The sequence below is a fragment of the Tasmannia lanceolata genome, unplaced genomic scaffold (assembly GCF_043159265.1).
Source record: "Tasmannia lanceolata isolate RefF3 unplaced genomic scaffold, GAP_Taslan_0.1 ptg000013l, whole genome shotgun sequence".
NCBI classification, from domain to species: Eukaryota; Viridiplantae; Streptophyta; class Magnoliopsida; order Canellales; family Winteraceae; genus Tasmannia; species Tasmannia lanceolata.
Window position 1 is genome coordinate 4,062,807 of NW_027518690.1, and position 16,400 is coordinate 4,079,206.

General features: G+C 40.4%; 1 protein-coding gene across 2 annotated transcripts; it reads left to right on the forward strand.

Moving 5' to 3' along the window:
* The first annotated feature begins 373 nt into the window (after positions 1 to 373).
* LOC143889552 (zinc finger protein STOP1 homolog) lies at positions 374 to 10,713 on the forward strand. 2 transcript variants are annotated; one of them, XR_013254856.1, is made up of 3 exons: positions 374 to 1,889; positions 10,002 to 10,082; positions 10,477 to 10,713. XR_013254856.1 is itself a non-coding variant. In XM_077393802.1 (2 exons), the coding sequence occupies exon 1, from the start codon at positions 450 to 452 to the stop codon at positions 1,881 to 1,883; it is 1,434 nt and encodes a 477-aa protein (XP_077249917.1). In that variant the 5' UTR covers positions 375 to 449; the 3' UTR covers positions 1,884 to 1,889; positions 10,002 to 10,427. The 2 variants fall into 2 exon arrangements, 1 of the variants encoding a protein (XP_077249917.1); XM_077393802.1 differs by lacking the exon at positions 10,477 to 10,713 and having other exon boundaries at positions 375 to 1,889; positions 10,002 to 10,427.
* The last annotated feature ends 5,687 nt before the right edge of the window (positions 10,714 to 16,400 follow it).

Consider the following 16,400-nt stretch of genomic DNA (forward strand, 5'->3'; position numbering starts at 1 on the left):
CATATAAGTTGATGCCCAAAAAATGAATGGTTTATTAACCTGTTTTTTCCTTTTCAAAAAAAAAAAATGAATGGTTTATTGGCTTGTATCATCTAACAATATAGACCCACGGAATTTTTTCGGGCAATGATATATTCGCACCCTCTGTTATTGGATGATTCGCACCGCTGTAACGTGAATTCTGGCCGACTTCGATGCTTTTTGATATGTTAAGGGGTGCGAATCATCTTAAAGGGGGTGCGAATTTAGCATCGCCCATTTTTTTAATAAACTAATTGCACCCACGTGCGGACACCCTATAAAAACTCCCGTGGAATCTTTCTTGTCTCCATGTGGACTAAAACAGAGATAACAGTATAAAATAATAGGAGTTGTCTCATAATTAATCACATGGAGTGTTTAAATCACACGCTTCTCTCTTTCTTCGCTCTCGGTCTCCCCAAAATACCATGGATACCGGCGATTTTCTTCACTTTTCCGGCGAATATCCTGCCGGATCTGGACCTCCGGCATCCTGCTCCGGCACCGGTGCAGGAGATGGAAGCGATTCGTCACAGCTACCTGTTGTGACTGCCGATCCTCGAATTCCTCTATTTAACCTATCGATTCTCGGCCAGAAAATGGATTCGCTTCGAAAATTCCTTTCTGAATCGGTGGAATCGAACTCAGAGATCGGCGGAGAGCAGATCGATCTGGTCTCAGCTGAGATGGTCTCCACAATCCACCAGATCATCTTGAATGGAGCGGCTCTGCTTGCATCCTCTCAACAACAGATTCTAAGTCATAATCAGACCGGAGATCGATCGATTTTGAGCACCGAAAACCCTATTGATCCGGTTTTCGTGCAATTTCCCAATCCGAGATCTCGGATTTCCTCAAAAGGTACAGAAACGGTTGGAAAAGTTATAGAATCGGGAGATCTACAAGATCCTGTGAGGATTTTTCATCAGATAGGTGTCGAAAAAGGATCAAATCTCGCAGATCTGAAACTTCCGACTACTTTTCGCAGCTCTGGATCGTTGAAAAGTCAGGCCGATCTACAAGATCCTGCGACGATTCGTCAGATCGGTATCGAAAAAGGATCAGATCTCTCAGATCTGAAACTTCCGAATACTTTTCGCAGCTCCGGAACGGTGACAAATCAGTCCGATCTGAAGATTCCGGCAGGGAACGGCACCGATCTGAAGATTCCGGCAGGGAATGAGGAAAATAGTGACTGCGATATCATCGAGCTCGATGCCGTGGAATTACTAGCGGAGCACATCCATTTTTGTGAGATCTGTGGGAAGGGATTCAAGAGAGACGCAAATCTTCGTATGCACATGAGAGCTCACGGGAACCGGTTCAAAACGCTCGAGGCCTTATCAAAACCGGACCGGCCTGACCGGTCCGAAGATTCCAGTAGAAAGACCGTATTTTCGTGCCCCTACCCAGGTTGCAACCGGAACCGGTCCCACAAGCGGTTCAGGCCGTTAAAATCAGTGATCTGTGTAAAGAATCATTTTAAGAGAAGCCATTGCCCTAAAATGTTTTCTTGTAATCGTTGTAACAAAAAGAGCTTCTCTGTCGTGGCTGATCTCAAGAGCCATTTAAGGCACTGTGGGGAGTGCAGGTGGAGATGTTCATGTGGAACTAGCTTCTCGAGAAAGGACAAGCTTTTTGGCCACGTGGCGTTGTTTGAAGGCCACATGCCAGCTGTAGTTGCAGAGGAGGAGAAAAAGGAGGAAAGCCATATGGGTGAAGAGGTTGGTGCTACTGAGGGTTCGGATTCTGGGCTCTTTGAAGGGCTGTTGGATGGTTTTGGATCGATTGATGGAGGTTCTTTTGAGGATGTGTTTGGTTTTCCTGGCATGGACATGGGAGATGGGTTCTACGGGGTATAGTAGCAGGTATGTTGTGGTGCACCCCTTGCTTTGATAGATATAGATACACCACTTGTTTCGGATTGCTAGCAGCCCTCTTATTGTTATTTGCCCTTATTTGGAATCCTCTATTGCTGATGACTCATCCTTTATTTTCATTTTTAATTGTTTTTCTTTTCGAATTTTTTTGTGCATATGTTTTTACTCCTAGTGTTCCATAAAAGTGTCTTCCAATACCTTTGGTGTTAATTTATTCACTGAAAACGATGATTCCTTTATAGACCGGATTCGAAGTCGAGTCACGTAGAACAACAGAGATGAATAGATGAGATTGTTTTAGGTAACCAGTGCAACTCATGTTAGCATAGCTGATATGTTATGTGAATTGGACATACTAGGATCGGTGTCTTGTTTCGAGACTCTCTTTTTTATTAGGGTTTCCTAGTATGACTAGGATTGAGAGAGGGGTAGAATTAGGTTTCCTAAGCCGACTACCTTAGCTCCTTAAGATAGGAAAAACACATGCCCACGTGTGGGTTTTTCTCTTCTGTTGCTCTTGTGTACGGTTTTTGTTGAGTGGACAAGGGAAAATGGTTATGGTTTTGTGGGTTTCGGAGTAATATGTTGTATTGCTTATATTTTTACTTTCTCATAGCTGACGAGGGAAGATCCTGATCTCATATGTAGATATAGTCATCTTGGCCAAACCACATAGAATTCGGTGTGTACATCTTGAACTATTAAACCTTAAATGTAGATGTGAAACGACCAATTACTCCAAAAGCTTAAGCTGTTGGAGATGGCGTTATTTAATCTTTATACTTTAACACTCCCCCTCACGTGTGGCCTCTCTTTTTAGGGTTGGCCTACACATGGCACTTGTTTCCCCTCTTTTAGGTTGGCCATTACATGTGGATTTTTAATATCAAGGACTTTTGTATCCAGGTTCTTTGCTCATGAAACAACATATTACTCCAAACGCTTACGCTATTAGAGATGGCGTTGTTTAATCTTTTATATTTTAACAATCCGCCTCACGTGGAAAACTCACGGTCTACACCCAAAGCTCCCTTAAACCAAGCCTACGAACTGGAAGTTGATTTCAAGATCTCGGTAATCCCGGCGTACCTTCGAGGATGGAGACAAAAATCTTTCGGAGAAGATCTTGTAGTTCCTACGTTGCCACTGTGTGGAGAGATCTTGCCCATGTTTCTTTTGCGTGGTGGGAGAGTTTGTTGGGGGTTCCACGCAAAAGTAAAAGATCCCACATCAGAAAAGGAGGGAGATGTGGATGGGCTTATAAGGGCTTGGGCACCCTCCCCTCAATGACTTGCTTTTAAGGGCTAGCTTTTAAGTATGAGTTCTACCCGAGTACCAAGAAGTGGTATTAGAGCCGGGCGTGGTAACCCGGCGTGCCTCCGAGGACGGAAAAATCCCTCGGGGAAGATCTTGGAAACCCCAGAGGCACTCTGAGAAGGGGAAAATCCCTCGGGGAAGATCCTGTAGTTCCCATGTTGCTCTTGCTTCGAGGGGCTAGATTGTCCACGTTGCATCCGCGTGGAGGGGGAGACTGTTGGGGATTCCATGCAAAAGCAAATATCCCACATCTGAAAAGTAAGTGGATGTGGATGGGCTTATAAGGACTTGGGCATTCCCCTTCACCGGGGGGAAAAGGTGGAGTGTTAAAGTATAAAAGATTAAATAACGCTATCTCCAACAGCCAACAACTTAAGCTTTTGGAGTAATTGGTTGTTTCACATGGTATCAACGCAAAGGTCATGGGTTCAAAATTCCTTGATATTAAAAACTGTAATGGTTTAACGACCCCAATTTCCACAGGTCGCTACGAGCAACAAAACCTGTTACAAACATTTTCATCATAACTCTTATTTCAATTTTAAGAAACATCAACTTCAATAGTTCCATATCCAAAGGTCTGAATTAATAGTACATAAACTAAAATAATAAAAAATGCAAGAGAGAATGACATGACTTGTCATCTTCTCCAACTAGATCTCTTTCATTCCCCACCCCTACGACTTAAATTTCTTCATTTGCAAATGCTCCCTCATCCATGTTCTTAGAACCTGGTGGGGGAAAAACTAGGTTAGAACAGCAGGTATATAGAGACTACGAAAAGTATCGAAAGCCAATAAATAGAAACAGTTCCAGAAAAATATGCATTAGATTTGATTATAATAAAATGTGAATCATAAAATAGAAGTAATAGGATCATGTAAAAATAGAACCATGTAGTGAAGACTGGAATGTTTTTAAATTTGAATAACTTATTCTTGAGTTGTTTTAAGTGCGTTATTTACCCGAAGGTACTACGGCTCCCATTAGCTTGTTACCTTGGCCTCACGGTCGATTTCATACGATTTGATTACGGTAGATTCTACCGCCCAGAGATTCGTGGTTTTCTTAGGATTCCAACATTAACAAGGGGTTGTGCATTATTCCCATGTTGTATCGGGGATAGCTCTGTGGCCTCCCATCACCCTTCCCCATTTCATCCTTCATTTCCTCGTTTTCTTTTTCTTTTTCCATTTCTCTTTTCTCAACATTTCCGTTCATATTGCCATTGAAAAAAAAAAAAAAAAAACATTTTCGTTCATAGTTGATATAAACTTCCATTTCATTTTTCAGCCCGTTATAACAGTTCATCATTTTGAAACATGCTTTGACATTTCTAACAAAAGTAATTGATAGATATTCAATGTAAAATAAACGAGAAGCAATATTTATTTCAAAGTAAAACAATTGAGGATAAATAAAATTTAGCATTAGAAGGAAATAACATATCATCATATCCCTATCACTTTCATTGAGAAATTATACCAGTCGAGTCTAGCTATCACCTGCCTTGAATTTTACAAGCGTGAAATAATGGATTTGTTCATGTTAGGGAGAAGAGTGCAACAATCCTGAAGTAAAGTAACCGAGTGTAACAATGTCAATTCTATCTTCCATATCCTTTTCTACAGAAGAGATCTCAAAATCTTCCCAACATGAGAGTTGGTCTTGATACTAATACCTACAACTCTCATGTTGGTCATTCCGGTGAATTCTCGCCAGAGATGGCCAGAAAATTTAAATCTCCAAATCAAACACAAAAATATAGATATTCATGAAAACTGAAATCCTTAATTTAATGTATCTTTTTATATACTCAGAACTAGGAATTTCACCAATGCCTCGGCAATATTCATGGACGTGATGAACCAGATCTTTTAGCCTTTCTTGGACCAGTTTGTCGTTGTGTTCATCGACAACATCCTCATCTATTCTAAGTCTAGGGAAGACCGTGCTGAGCATTTGAGGAAAACACTTGAAACCTTGAGACAAAATCAATTGTTTGGTAAGTTTTCCAAGTGCGAATTCTGGTTGGAGAGCGTGACATTCCTAGGTTACGTAGTTTCTAAGGTATCTCAGTTGATCCAGCTAAGGTTGAGGCAGTAACTCGGTGGAAGTAGCCTACCAATGCATCAGAGATCAGAAGTTTCTTGGGATTGGCCGGTTATTACCGAAAATTTGTGGAAGGTTTCTCTTCATTGGCTGGACCACTAACAAAACTGACTAGAAAGAATGCTAAGTTCGTCTGGACCAAGGAGTGTGAGCGCAGCTTCCAGGAACTGAAGGAAAAGCTCACGTCAGCACCAGTGTTAGTACTCTCTTATGAAGGAGTGAAGTTCGTGGTGTACAATGATGCTTCCATCGAAGGGTTGGGATGCGTGCTTATGCAGTCTGTTAAAGTGATCGCTTATGGATCCCGACAATTAAAACAACATGAAGTAAACTACCCCACTCACGATCTGGAGCTGGTAGCCGTAGTGTTCGCACTCAGAATCTGGCGCCACTACTTATATGGTGTAAAATTTGAGGTCTTCACAGATCACAAAAGCCTCAAATATCTTTTTGACCAAAAGGAGTTAATTATGCGACAGAGAAGGTGGTTCGAATTCCTCATGGACTACGACTTCACCTTGAGCTACCATCTTGGGAAGGCCAATGTTGTGGCAGATGCTTTCAGTAGGCAAAGATGTGCGAAGATGGCTTGTTTGATGATGGAGGAATGGAAGCTTTTAGAGCAGTTCAAGGATTTGACCTTGGGAACTTGCGAGGCTCGTAAGAATTCCTTCATAGCCACCTTCGAGTTCAGTCTGATTTCCTGGAGTCGATTAAGTCAGCTCAGGCTGATGATGCTGAGATTGCAAAGTTACAAGCCGGTGTAGATTCTAGACCACAGTTCTCTGTTAGTACCGATGATTGTTTATATTTTAAGGGCAAGATATGTGTACCAGCCAAGGAGGACGTCAGAAGGAGTATCTTGGATGAGGCTTACAAACTCGCTACACCATCCATCCGGGTAGCACCAAGATGTATCAAGATCTGAAGAGTAACTTCTGGTGAAATGGAATAAAGACGGAAGTAGCTGAATATGTCTCCAAGTGCTTAATGTGACAAAAGCCAAAGATTGAACATTAGAAACCTGAGGGCACTCTTGAGCGTTTGGAGATCCCTATATGGAAGTGGGATAGCCTATGCTCTGTTCACTTGTGTTCTCGGGAAATCAAATCCCGGGAAAACACCTCTTTTCTTCCCGAGAAAGCTAAAATAGTGGTGTTCACTTGTTTTCTTGAGAAACTAACATTACATAGGTGGAAAATTGGAAAAAATTGGAAAAATGACGTGGAAATGGTGTTTTCTCGCTAAAGCGAGATTCCATTTCCCACCTGGATATTGCGAGATTTGTTTTCTTTTCTCGCACGGGAAAAAAAGAAAAGACGGGCTGCCTTCTCTCTTCGAGATTTGTTTTCTTTTCCTGCACAGTTTCTCGGAATTTCTTTTCCTTTTACCACGTCAGTTTCTCAAGCATCTTTTTCTTTCCCTTTCCCTGGAAAACAAGTGAACGTATGGGTTTGCCCAAGACCAGGAGTGGGATGGACAGTATTAGGGTGATTGTAGATCGTCTCACCAAGTCTGCTCACTTTATTGCCATGAAGAAAACCTGGACATTGGAAAAGTTGGCAAAGATCTATGTTGCACAAATTGTCAGAATGCACGGTATACCTGCGTCTATCATCTCTGCCTTTTGGCGGAGTCTACATGGAACTTTGGGGTCAAAATTGAATTATAGTACTGCTTATCATCCCCAAATTGATGGTCAAATGGAGAGGGTAAATCAAATAATGGACCTTTTGAGGGCTTGCATCCTTGATTTTGGGGGAGATTGAGACCAAATCGTGGGTTCGAATCGTGCCAGCTCCATTATATCAGATGATCTCATGCCCTGAGTAATTCAGGGGAACATGAGTAATAGCCGATGAATACTCACCTATGAGGCTCTAATTTTTGAATAACTGACATCCTTTTACCCTTTACCCTTTTACTCTATTTGCTGCTATTTTTACCCTTGGTGGAGCCGGGTATTACATATGGCCAACCCAAAAGAGGGGCCACATGTGCCACGTGTAGGCCAACCCTAAAAAGAGGGCCCACACATGAGGGGGGAGTGTTAAAGTATAAAAGATTAAATAACACCATCTCCTCCAACAGATTAAGCTTTTGGAGTAATTGGTTGTTTCACGGTAGAGCCCAACGTAGAAACACATGCAAAACCTCTCCTTTTGCTCTTCCTTCAATGCTTCTTCATCCAACAGATATGATGGCGGAGCTCAATCAATTTCTTGGTAATCCAAAGCGACAAAATCTATCATGCGTTTGACGTAGAAGAACCCACGGTTTCTAGAACTTCAATCGACATTGCTAGCTTTTCTAGTTGCTACAAGATATCAAGGCCATGTCTGGGAAATATGATTTTTTTTATTTTTCATGATAAATTAGTTTCTCAAGTGACGAGGGGTAGGGTGTGTGGGAGGAGAGACTTGAGAGGGCACGAATGGGCATAGAGTGGGAACTGGCTAGAAAACAAGGAAAAATCAATCATTTTTTGGGTGGAGTTTTTTGTTTCCTTGTTTTTCAGGCTTTTCTTACCCTTTCCTCATTCAGTCCCTCTGATGTCTATCCCTCTACCACCCTCCCTCTCACCATTGGGTAAGCTAATATTCCAGGAAAAAAAAATCATAGTAGCCAAACATGCCCCGAGTGTTCTATCTATTTATAGATTTCTTTTTTGTATGTGCGTGCTGTTAGAGATCCTAGGATTTTATTTACATATTTCTGATAGACTGAAACTGTATCACCATATCCGTGATTCTGTTCAACATGGTCTCTCCTTTTTCTTGATGTTTCTTCCCTCCTTATGTCTATTACAGCTAGGAATGCAAATTTGAATTTTCATCCCTCTCTTTTGTTTCTGGCTCTCTCTCTATTACATCGAGTAATGCTTCAGTAGGGCACTCTCTTTCGATTGGTCTGGATCATATCTCCTTTCTTGGATATCCGATGTCCCAAAATTAAAGCCAATCAAAAAATCCTAAAATTCAGCTAAGGCCATGTTTGGTCAGCATGAAAAATTATTCCATTGAGTGTTCGTGGGGCCAGTTGTGTTAGATGGGCCAGAGATGGAGACACTTGAGAGGGTGGTAGTGTGGGGAGCACGAAAACATCCAAAAAACTAGGAAAACAAAAAACTACTTCTATGTAGATATTTTCTTTTCTCTAGTTTTTAGAAATTTGTGATACCATCTCTACTCCTGCCCACTCAATTCTCTCCCTCTCCTCAGCCCGGCTCAAACGTAGGGTTGCAACTTGGGTTGGGTTTTACCTGACCCGCATAACCCTACCCGAAAAAACTTTGGGTCGGATTCCAAAAGAGTGGGTCTTGGGCCAGGTCGGATTGACCGAAGTAATGTTGGGTTGGTTCGGGTTTAAGGGGGTAAAACCCTGCCGGCTTCATTTTAGTTTTTCTATAATAAAATAGTAGCTGTACTGAAATAAATTTAGAAACATGTGATTTGCCAAAGATTTTGGCTAACCGCTCCCTTGCTCTTGCCCTTTCTCTCCCTCTCCACTTGCAAAACCAGAAAGAGGAAACTGAAACTGCAAGACCCTTGCCTCTCTCTCTCTCTCTCTCTCTCTCTCTCTCTCTCTCTCTCTCTCTCTCTCTCTCTCTCTCTCTCTCTCTCTCTCGATTTTAACCGCCGCTCATCTTCCTTTACGTCTAGACACCTTTCCTCCATCCCATCACATCAAGAAGGTATGTTATTCCCTCTTCCCCTGTCTTTCGATTTTAACCGCCGCTCATCTTCCTTTACGGCTGGACCCCTTTCCTTCATCCCGTTGCATCAAGAAGGTATGTTATTCCCTCTTCCCCTGTCTTTCGATTTTAACCGCTGCTCATCTTCCTTTACGGCTGGACCCCTTTCCTTCATCCCGTTGCATCAAGAAGGTATGTTATTGCAAACCCTAGGCTTTGATACCAAATTGGTGCAAACTTAGGGTTCGCAGGGTGACTTCCGGGAATTTAAGAACAATAAAAGGGTTTTAATTCGATAGAAGACACCAATTTGCATTCCCAAAATCATATTAAACATCCCATAAGATTCAATTTCAGCCAAGATTTTGTAAGAACTCATAGCCATGTGCATCCATTCTTCAAATAGTAATATGCAGCCCACACATGTTCCATATTGGATCACATCACATGTTGATTTTTCGCTTTTCTATTTTCCCTTTTCTTTTTAGGCTTTCTTCTTCTTAAGTTTCTTGTTAGGTTTTCTTCCACAACACTGAGATTTTATTGTTTTTCTTGCATTTTTGACGTTCTTTAGTTTATTTTGGTATGCATACCATCTCCCTTTCTATAGATAGTTTAAAAACCCTGAAGTAATGTCATGTCCGTTCGGTTAAAAAATCCATACCATCTCCCTTTCGGTTTTTCTTTGTGTCCACCCTTTCTTTATTTTATTTTTCTGTATATAATTTCGGTTCAGTTATGGGATTAATATCAGTGATATGGTATGCAATTTCAGTTTTCTTTATTTTATTTTTACACCATTGGGATTTTGTTGTTCATATGTTTGTGTTCAAGTGGAAATGAAAAATTCTTACATCTTCATTCATCTCTCGTTTATAGTTCTATTAAATGATCATAGACTGAGAATATGAATTCAATAAAAAATTTGTTCGTCTGTTTTGATTTTCTCCTCTCATTACATATAATGAACTCTGCAGATGCTAAAGCTAATAAAGGAGACAATGAGGATCCTTCTGTTACTCTGTTATTGCATCCCACTTGGAGAGTATGTTTGCCAAGTAAGTATAGATCAATCCGAGTGTGTCTTCATGGATTCTTTGGGTCACAATTCTAGCAGAACTATTGTAAAAGGTGTAGGCATTATTCAAACTGAAGGTGGAAAAATGTTCTAATCCTTCAAAACATGGTATTCTCAGCTTCATTGAAAAGGTAAAGGGCTCTATTGCGAATGAAATTAGCTTACCCTCACCAAACACTAGTTGAATAGAGATTTGTAAGATGAAGAACAAGTGGTTAGATTTTCAGCCAAATGGGGGTGTTGCTCATTCATGGCAATGTAACAATGATACTCATTTTAGGCTTGAATCAAACTGAAGTAACTGGTTTTTTGTTGGTGGTTTTCATTGGTGATACTAAAGCAATTCCTACTCTTGATCCAACTGGTTTTTGTAGGTGGCTTTCTGGGTGATTAAAGGGAAGTGACGCCCCTTTAGATCACTAGGGACACCCGACGCCGGTGTACAGGGGCAATCAAACCCACTGATTTTTCTGACATCAAGTACATTAGCCCCCCTTTCATCATTGATGACACACTGACCGTGGGTGTCCCTGGCGATGTAAATATGACTTCCCTGATTAAATTACCCTCAAGATTGTTCATTAATTTTGAGATGGTGCAGAATTAGGTAAGCTGATTTGTGTTCTCAATGGTTGCATCCTCCTGCCAATCTCCTAAAACTCATACATTTGTCCACTTTAATCTTTCCTTCATAAATAGTTGCATTGTACAGCTTGTTCATGCAATAATCTTGCTGAAAATAGACTGAAATTCAACAAATTCATCTCTCAACCTATGTATTGTGGCGATATGCACTGTACATTTGAAAATTAAGGATCCTGACCTGAGAATCTATCTCGGGTAGGGCCGGGTTTATGAATCTTAGGTTTTCCAAAATAATACCTGATTCGACCTGAGATGGTTTCTTGGGTAGTAGGCGCCCATTTCAGACTTATTCTCTCTCCTTCCCCTTCAATCGGGCATTGCAAAACCCATCCGAACTTAGTTGCAGCTCTACTCACCCAGTCGGACTAACTAATATTCCATGGAATAATTTTTCATGGTCGCCAAACATGGCTTGGAAGTAGTTTTTGTTGAACATCAGAAACTACGTACTCTGGCCAACAGTACACATTCAACTACTAATATCGGGCGACATAGAGAGCCCTTGCTGCAAGGATTTTGAAAAGGCACCCTTATAAAATTCCAACCACAAGGGCACTCATCTTACAACATTTATAATTAGTGTAAAGGGATTTGCTAGCGTCCATCGCAGAAGGCATTTGGCGGATGGTCTGCTGCATCCGACAGCAGCCACCTAGTGAATGAAGACAGAATCTGCTGAAAAGTGAGCCTCTGTGGCTGCCGCGAAAAGGCTTCTGCGATGGACGCTAGGATCCAATGGGGGCGCCCTTGCAAAAACTCAGCCACAAGTGTGCCCTGGTGCACCCATATCAACTATAACGACATTGAAAAATGTAAAACGATTGGAGGTGATTTGGATCCAAGTGGGTGCCCTTGGGGGTTTGGTTTATGTAGGAATTTTACTTTTATAGAAAAGAAAGAAAAAATGGACGTATAGGTAACTTTCTTTATTTTTACGGAAAGTTTTATGCAGGAAATTCCAAAGTTTTCAGTAAAAGACAGAATTGAGGTTGTAACTTGTAAATCCATCCATTTTTGTGAAAAAGACAAAAAAAGAGAGGTGGAAATAGCATTTCTCTTTTGTAAGTAAAACTTTTCATTGAGCTGTCAAATTTTTAGACCTACAGGAATTGTTTGGTGTTTTGATATCAACAGCTTAAAATCATTCAATATCAATAAAATCAAAGGCATTGGGCCAGCCTAATTCAAGCACCAACAGAGTATCAGAAATGAAGAAATAGAGAGTGTCAGCAGCATCAAAAGTATGACTCTAAACTAACCAGGAAACTAGAAAAGTCCAAAGAATCAAAAGCACAGGGCAGAGCATGCCCTAGCAAAGTCGTTCTATCAAATAAACAAGAAACTTTTCTCAATTCATGTGATCTCGTTCATTTATATGCCAGTTACAGTAACAGATTAGAACAGTTTATAATACAAGAGATGCAAAAAAGGAAAAAAAAAAAAAAAAACTATACCGCGATTATGCAAAAGCATGCTTGACTGGAACTCAGTGATGTCGGCCATTTCCAGCGGCTGACGGAATAATAAGATACTTGGAAAAATTTCTGACTCAGGCAGATTTGATTGTATGGAATGGGCGAACTCTCCCCGAATATCACCCTGCGAGTTTCCTCAATCTTTTCTCTGCAAGAAGGGCAGCTTTGTTTTGTGGTTCCAAAACTAGAGCATGCTTGAAATCTGCAATACCATTAGGAAAATTAAATCTGTAAGTCTAAACTTGCTCTAGAATAATTCCTTCTTTCTTTTCTTCTTTTTTTTTTTTTTTTTTTTTTTTTTTTTGTAAAAGAAAGAAAATAAACTTGCTCTGAGGTTCCATTACGACCCTCAAACGAAAACGTTGTATCGGAAATCCTACGATGAAGTGCTCCTGCCCTATTGCTGGGGACTTCAAGATGGACGTGAGAGCCACAATATGTCCTGAATCCACTGGCTTTATGAAAGAAAAGAGAGGTTTTGCGCTAGGCTGAGCCACCAAGCAACGATTGAGCGCTCGAGGAGATACAGAAGTAGGAAAAGACAAACAGAAAGCAAATGGGAAATGATAAACACTTTTCTGATTGGCTGTTGATAGCCTTTTGGGAAGGGAAATGATAAATGCGCCCCTTTTCATTACTAGGGACACCCAGCTACAGTGTATCTATGACTGCTGCAAAGGTGCTGATGTACTTCATACTTGAAGGAATGAAGTAACCTGATTGCCACGTACAATACAGCTGGGGGTCCCAAGTGATGAAAAGGGGCACATTTATCATTTCCCTGGGAATTGTAAACAATACAAGTATCAAACTACAATCAATATCTCGTATTCTCGTGGCGCCACCTAGGATAAAAAGCAATAATGATGTCTAGAAGTTGTCTAGTGGTCAAACGTCTAAATGACAGCCAAACATGCTTTGGGGAGATCTTTGGAAGATCTCAAGCATTTGAAACTCCTACAATCCCCCCAAAATGAGCAATCAAACAGAGCATTTGGGAATTGTAAACAATACAAGTATCAAACTACAATCAATATCTCGTATTCTCATGCAGGGAACTCATTTTGGAAATCAAGATCTCAGGCTCTCTCAAGGTTCAGAATTCAAGCCTATCATAGCTGCTAAATGAAGCACACTGATGTTACAAATAGATGTGTCGCCCAAAATTGCAGAAGTGACACATCATTGCCTATATTAATGACCAAACCTAAAATAATAACATTTTGCCTTTTTTTATAGAGTTTTCTTTTCTTTTTAAAAAAAAATGATTATAGAGTTTTCTTTTCTATCATTTAAAAAATTAAATTTTCATAAGCAGCACCATCAGAAAAAATGCTGGCTATTTAAAAAATGCATTCTCACCTTGAGCAGCTTCTTTATAGCATAAAAGCATTTCTCTTGCTGTTCCTCGTCTCAGATACGCTTTCACATTCTGTACATGGAAATAGAAAATAACTGACTAAATTATTAAGTGCACAGGTGCATAATAGGATCGGTGTCTTGTTTCGAGACTCTCTTTTTTGTTAGGGTTTCCTAGTATGACTAGGATTGAGAGAGGGGTAGAATTAGGTTTCCTAAGCCGACTACATTAGCTCCTTAAGATAGGAAAAACACATGCCCACGTGTGGGTTTTTCTCTTCTGTTGCTCTTGTGTACGGTTTTTGTTGAGTGGACAAGGGAAAATGGTTATGGTTTATGGGTTTCAGAGTAATATGTTGTATTGCTTATATTTTTACTTTCTCATAGCTGACGAGGGAAGATCCTGATTTCATATGTAGATATAGTCATCTTGGCCAAACCACATAGAATTCGGTGTGTACATCTTGAACTATTAAACCTTAAATGTAGATGTGAAACGACCAATTACTCCAAAAGCTTAAGCTGTTGGAGATGGCGTTATTTAATCTTTATACTTTAACACTCCCCCTCACGTGTGGCCTCTCTTTTTAGGGTTGGCCTACACATGGCACTTGTTTCCCCTCTTTTAGTTTGGCCATTACATGTGGATTTTTAATATCAAGGACTTTTGAATCCAGGACCTTTGCTCATGAAACAACATATTACTCCAAAAGCTTAAGCTATTAGAGATGGCGTTATTTAATCTTTTATATTTTAACAATCCGTCTCACGTGGAAAACTCACGGTCTACACTCAAAGCTCCCTTAAGCCAAGCCTACGAACTGGAAGTTGATTTCAAGATCTCGGTAATCCCGGCCTACCTTCGAGGATGGAGACAAAAATCTTTCGGAGAAGATCTTGTAGTTCCTACGTTGCCACTGTGTGGAGAGATCTTGCCCATGTTTCTTTTGCGTGGTGGGAGAGTTTGTTGGGGGTTCCACGCAAAAGTAAAAGATCCCACATCAGAAAAGGAGGGAGATGTGGATGGGCTTATAAGGGCTTGGGCACCCTCTCCTCAATGACTTGCTTTTAAGGGCTAGCTTTAAAGTATGAGTTCTACCCGAGTACCAAGAAGTCGTATTAGAGCCGGGCGTGGTAGCCCGGCGTGCCTCCGAGGACGGAAAAATCCCTCGGGGAAGATCTTGGAAACCCCAGAGGCACTCTGAGAAGGGGAAAATCCCTCGGGGTAGATCCTGTAGTTCCCATGTTGCTCCTGCTTCGAGGGGCTAGATTGTCCACGTTGCATCCGCGTGGAGGGGGAGACTGTTGGGGATTCCATGCAAAAGCAAATATCCCACATCAGAAAAGTAAGTGGATGTGGATGGGCTTATAAGGACTTGGGCATTCCCCTTCACCGGGGGGAAAAGGTGGAGTGTTAAAGTATAAAAGATTAGATAAAGCTATCTCCAACAGCCAACAACTTAAGCTTTTGGAGTAATTGGTTGTTTCACATGGTATCAACGCAAAGGTCATGGGTTCAAAATTCCTTGATATTAAAAACTGTAATGGTTTAACGACCCCAATTTCCACAGGTCGCTACAAGCAGCAAAACCTGTTACAAACATTTTCATCCTGACTCTTATTTCAATTTTAAGAAACATCAACTTCAATAGTTCCATATCCAAAGGTCTGAATTAATAGTACATAAACTAAAATAATAAAAAATGCAAGAGAGAATGACATGACTTGTCATCTCCTCCAACTAGATCTCTTTCATTCCCCACCCCTACAACTTAAATTTCTTCATTTGCAAATGCTCCCTCATCCATGTTCTTAGAACCTGGTGGGGGAAAAATTAGGTTAGAACAGCAGGTATATAGAGACTACGAAAAGTATCGAAAGCCAATAAATAGAAACAGTTCCAGAAAAATATGCATTAGATTTGATTATAATAAAATGTGAATCATAAAATAGAAGTAATAGGATCATGTAAAAATAGAACCATGTAGTGAAGACTGAAATATTTTTAAATTTGAATAACTTATTCTTGAGTTGTTTTAAGTGCGTTATTTACCCGAAGGTACTACGGCTCCTATTAGCTTGTTACCTTGGCCTCACGGTCGATTTCATATGATTTGATTACGGTAGATTCTACCGCCCAGAGATTCGTGGTTTTCTTAGGATTCCAACATCAACAAGGGGTTGCGCATTATTCCCATGTTGTATCGGGGATAGCTCTGTGGTCTCCCATCACCCTTCCCCATTTCATCCTTCATTTCCTCGTTTCTTTTTCTTTTTCCATTTCTCTTTTCTCAACATTTTCGTTCATATTGCCATTGAAAAAAAAAAAAAAAAACATTTTCGTTCATAGTTGATATAAACTTCCATTTCATTTTTCAGCCCGTTATAACAGTTCATCATTTTGAAACATGCTTTGACATTTCTAACAAAAGTCACTGATAGATATTCAACGTAAAATAAACGAGAAGCAATATTTATTTCAAAGTAAAACAATTGAGGATAAATAAAATTTAGCATTAGAAAGAAATAACATATCATCATATCCTTATCACTTTCATTGAGAAATTATACCAGTCGAGTCTAGCTATCACCTGCCTTGAAGTTTACAAGCGTGAAATAATGGATTTGTTCATGTTAGGTAGAAGAGTGCAACAATCCTGAAGTAAAGTAACCGAGTGTAACAATGTCAATTCTATCTTCCATATCCTTTTCTACAGAAGAGATCTCAAAATCTTCCCAACATGAGAGTTGGTCTTGATACTAATACCTACAACTCTCATGTTGGTCAGTCCGATGAATTCTCGCCAGAGATGGCCAGA

Bases quoted from the DNA above. Each gene is read 5' to 3' on its own strand.
- LOC143889552 (XM_077393802.1), top strand. From the start codon at position 450: ATGGATACCGGCGATTTTCTTCACTTTTCCGGCGAATATCCTGCCGGA.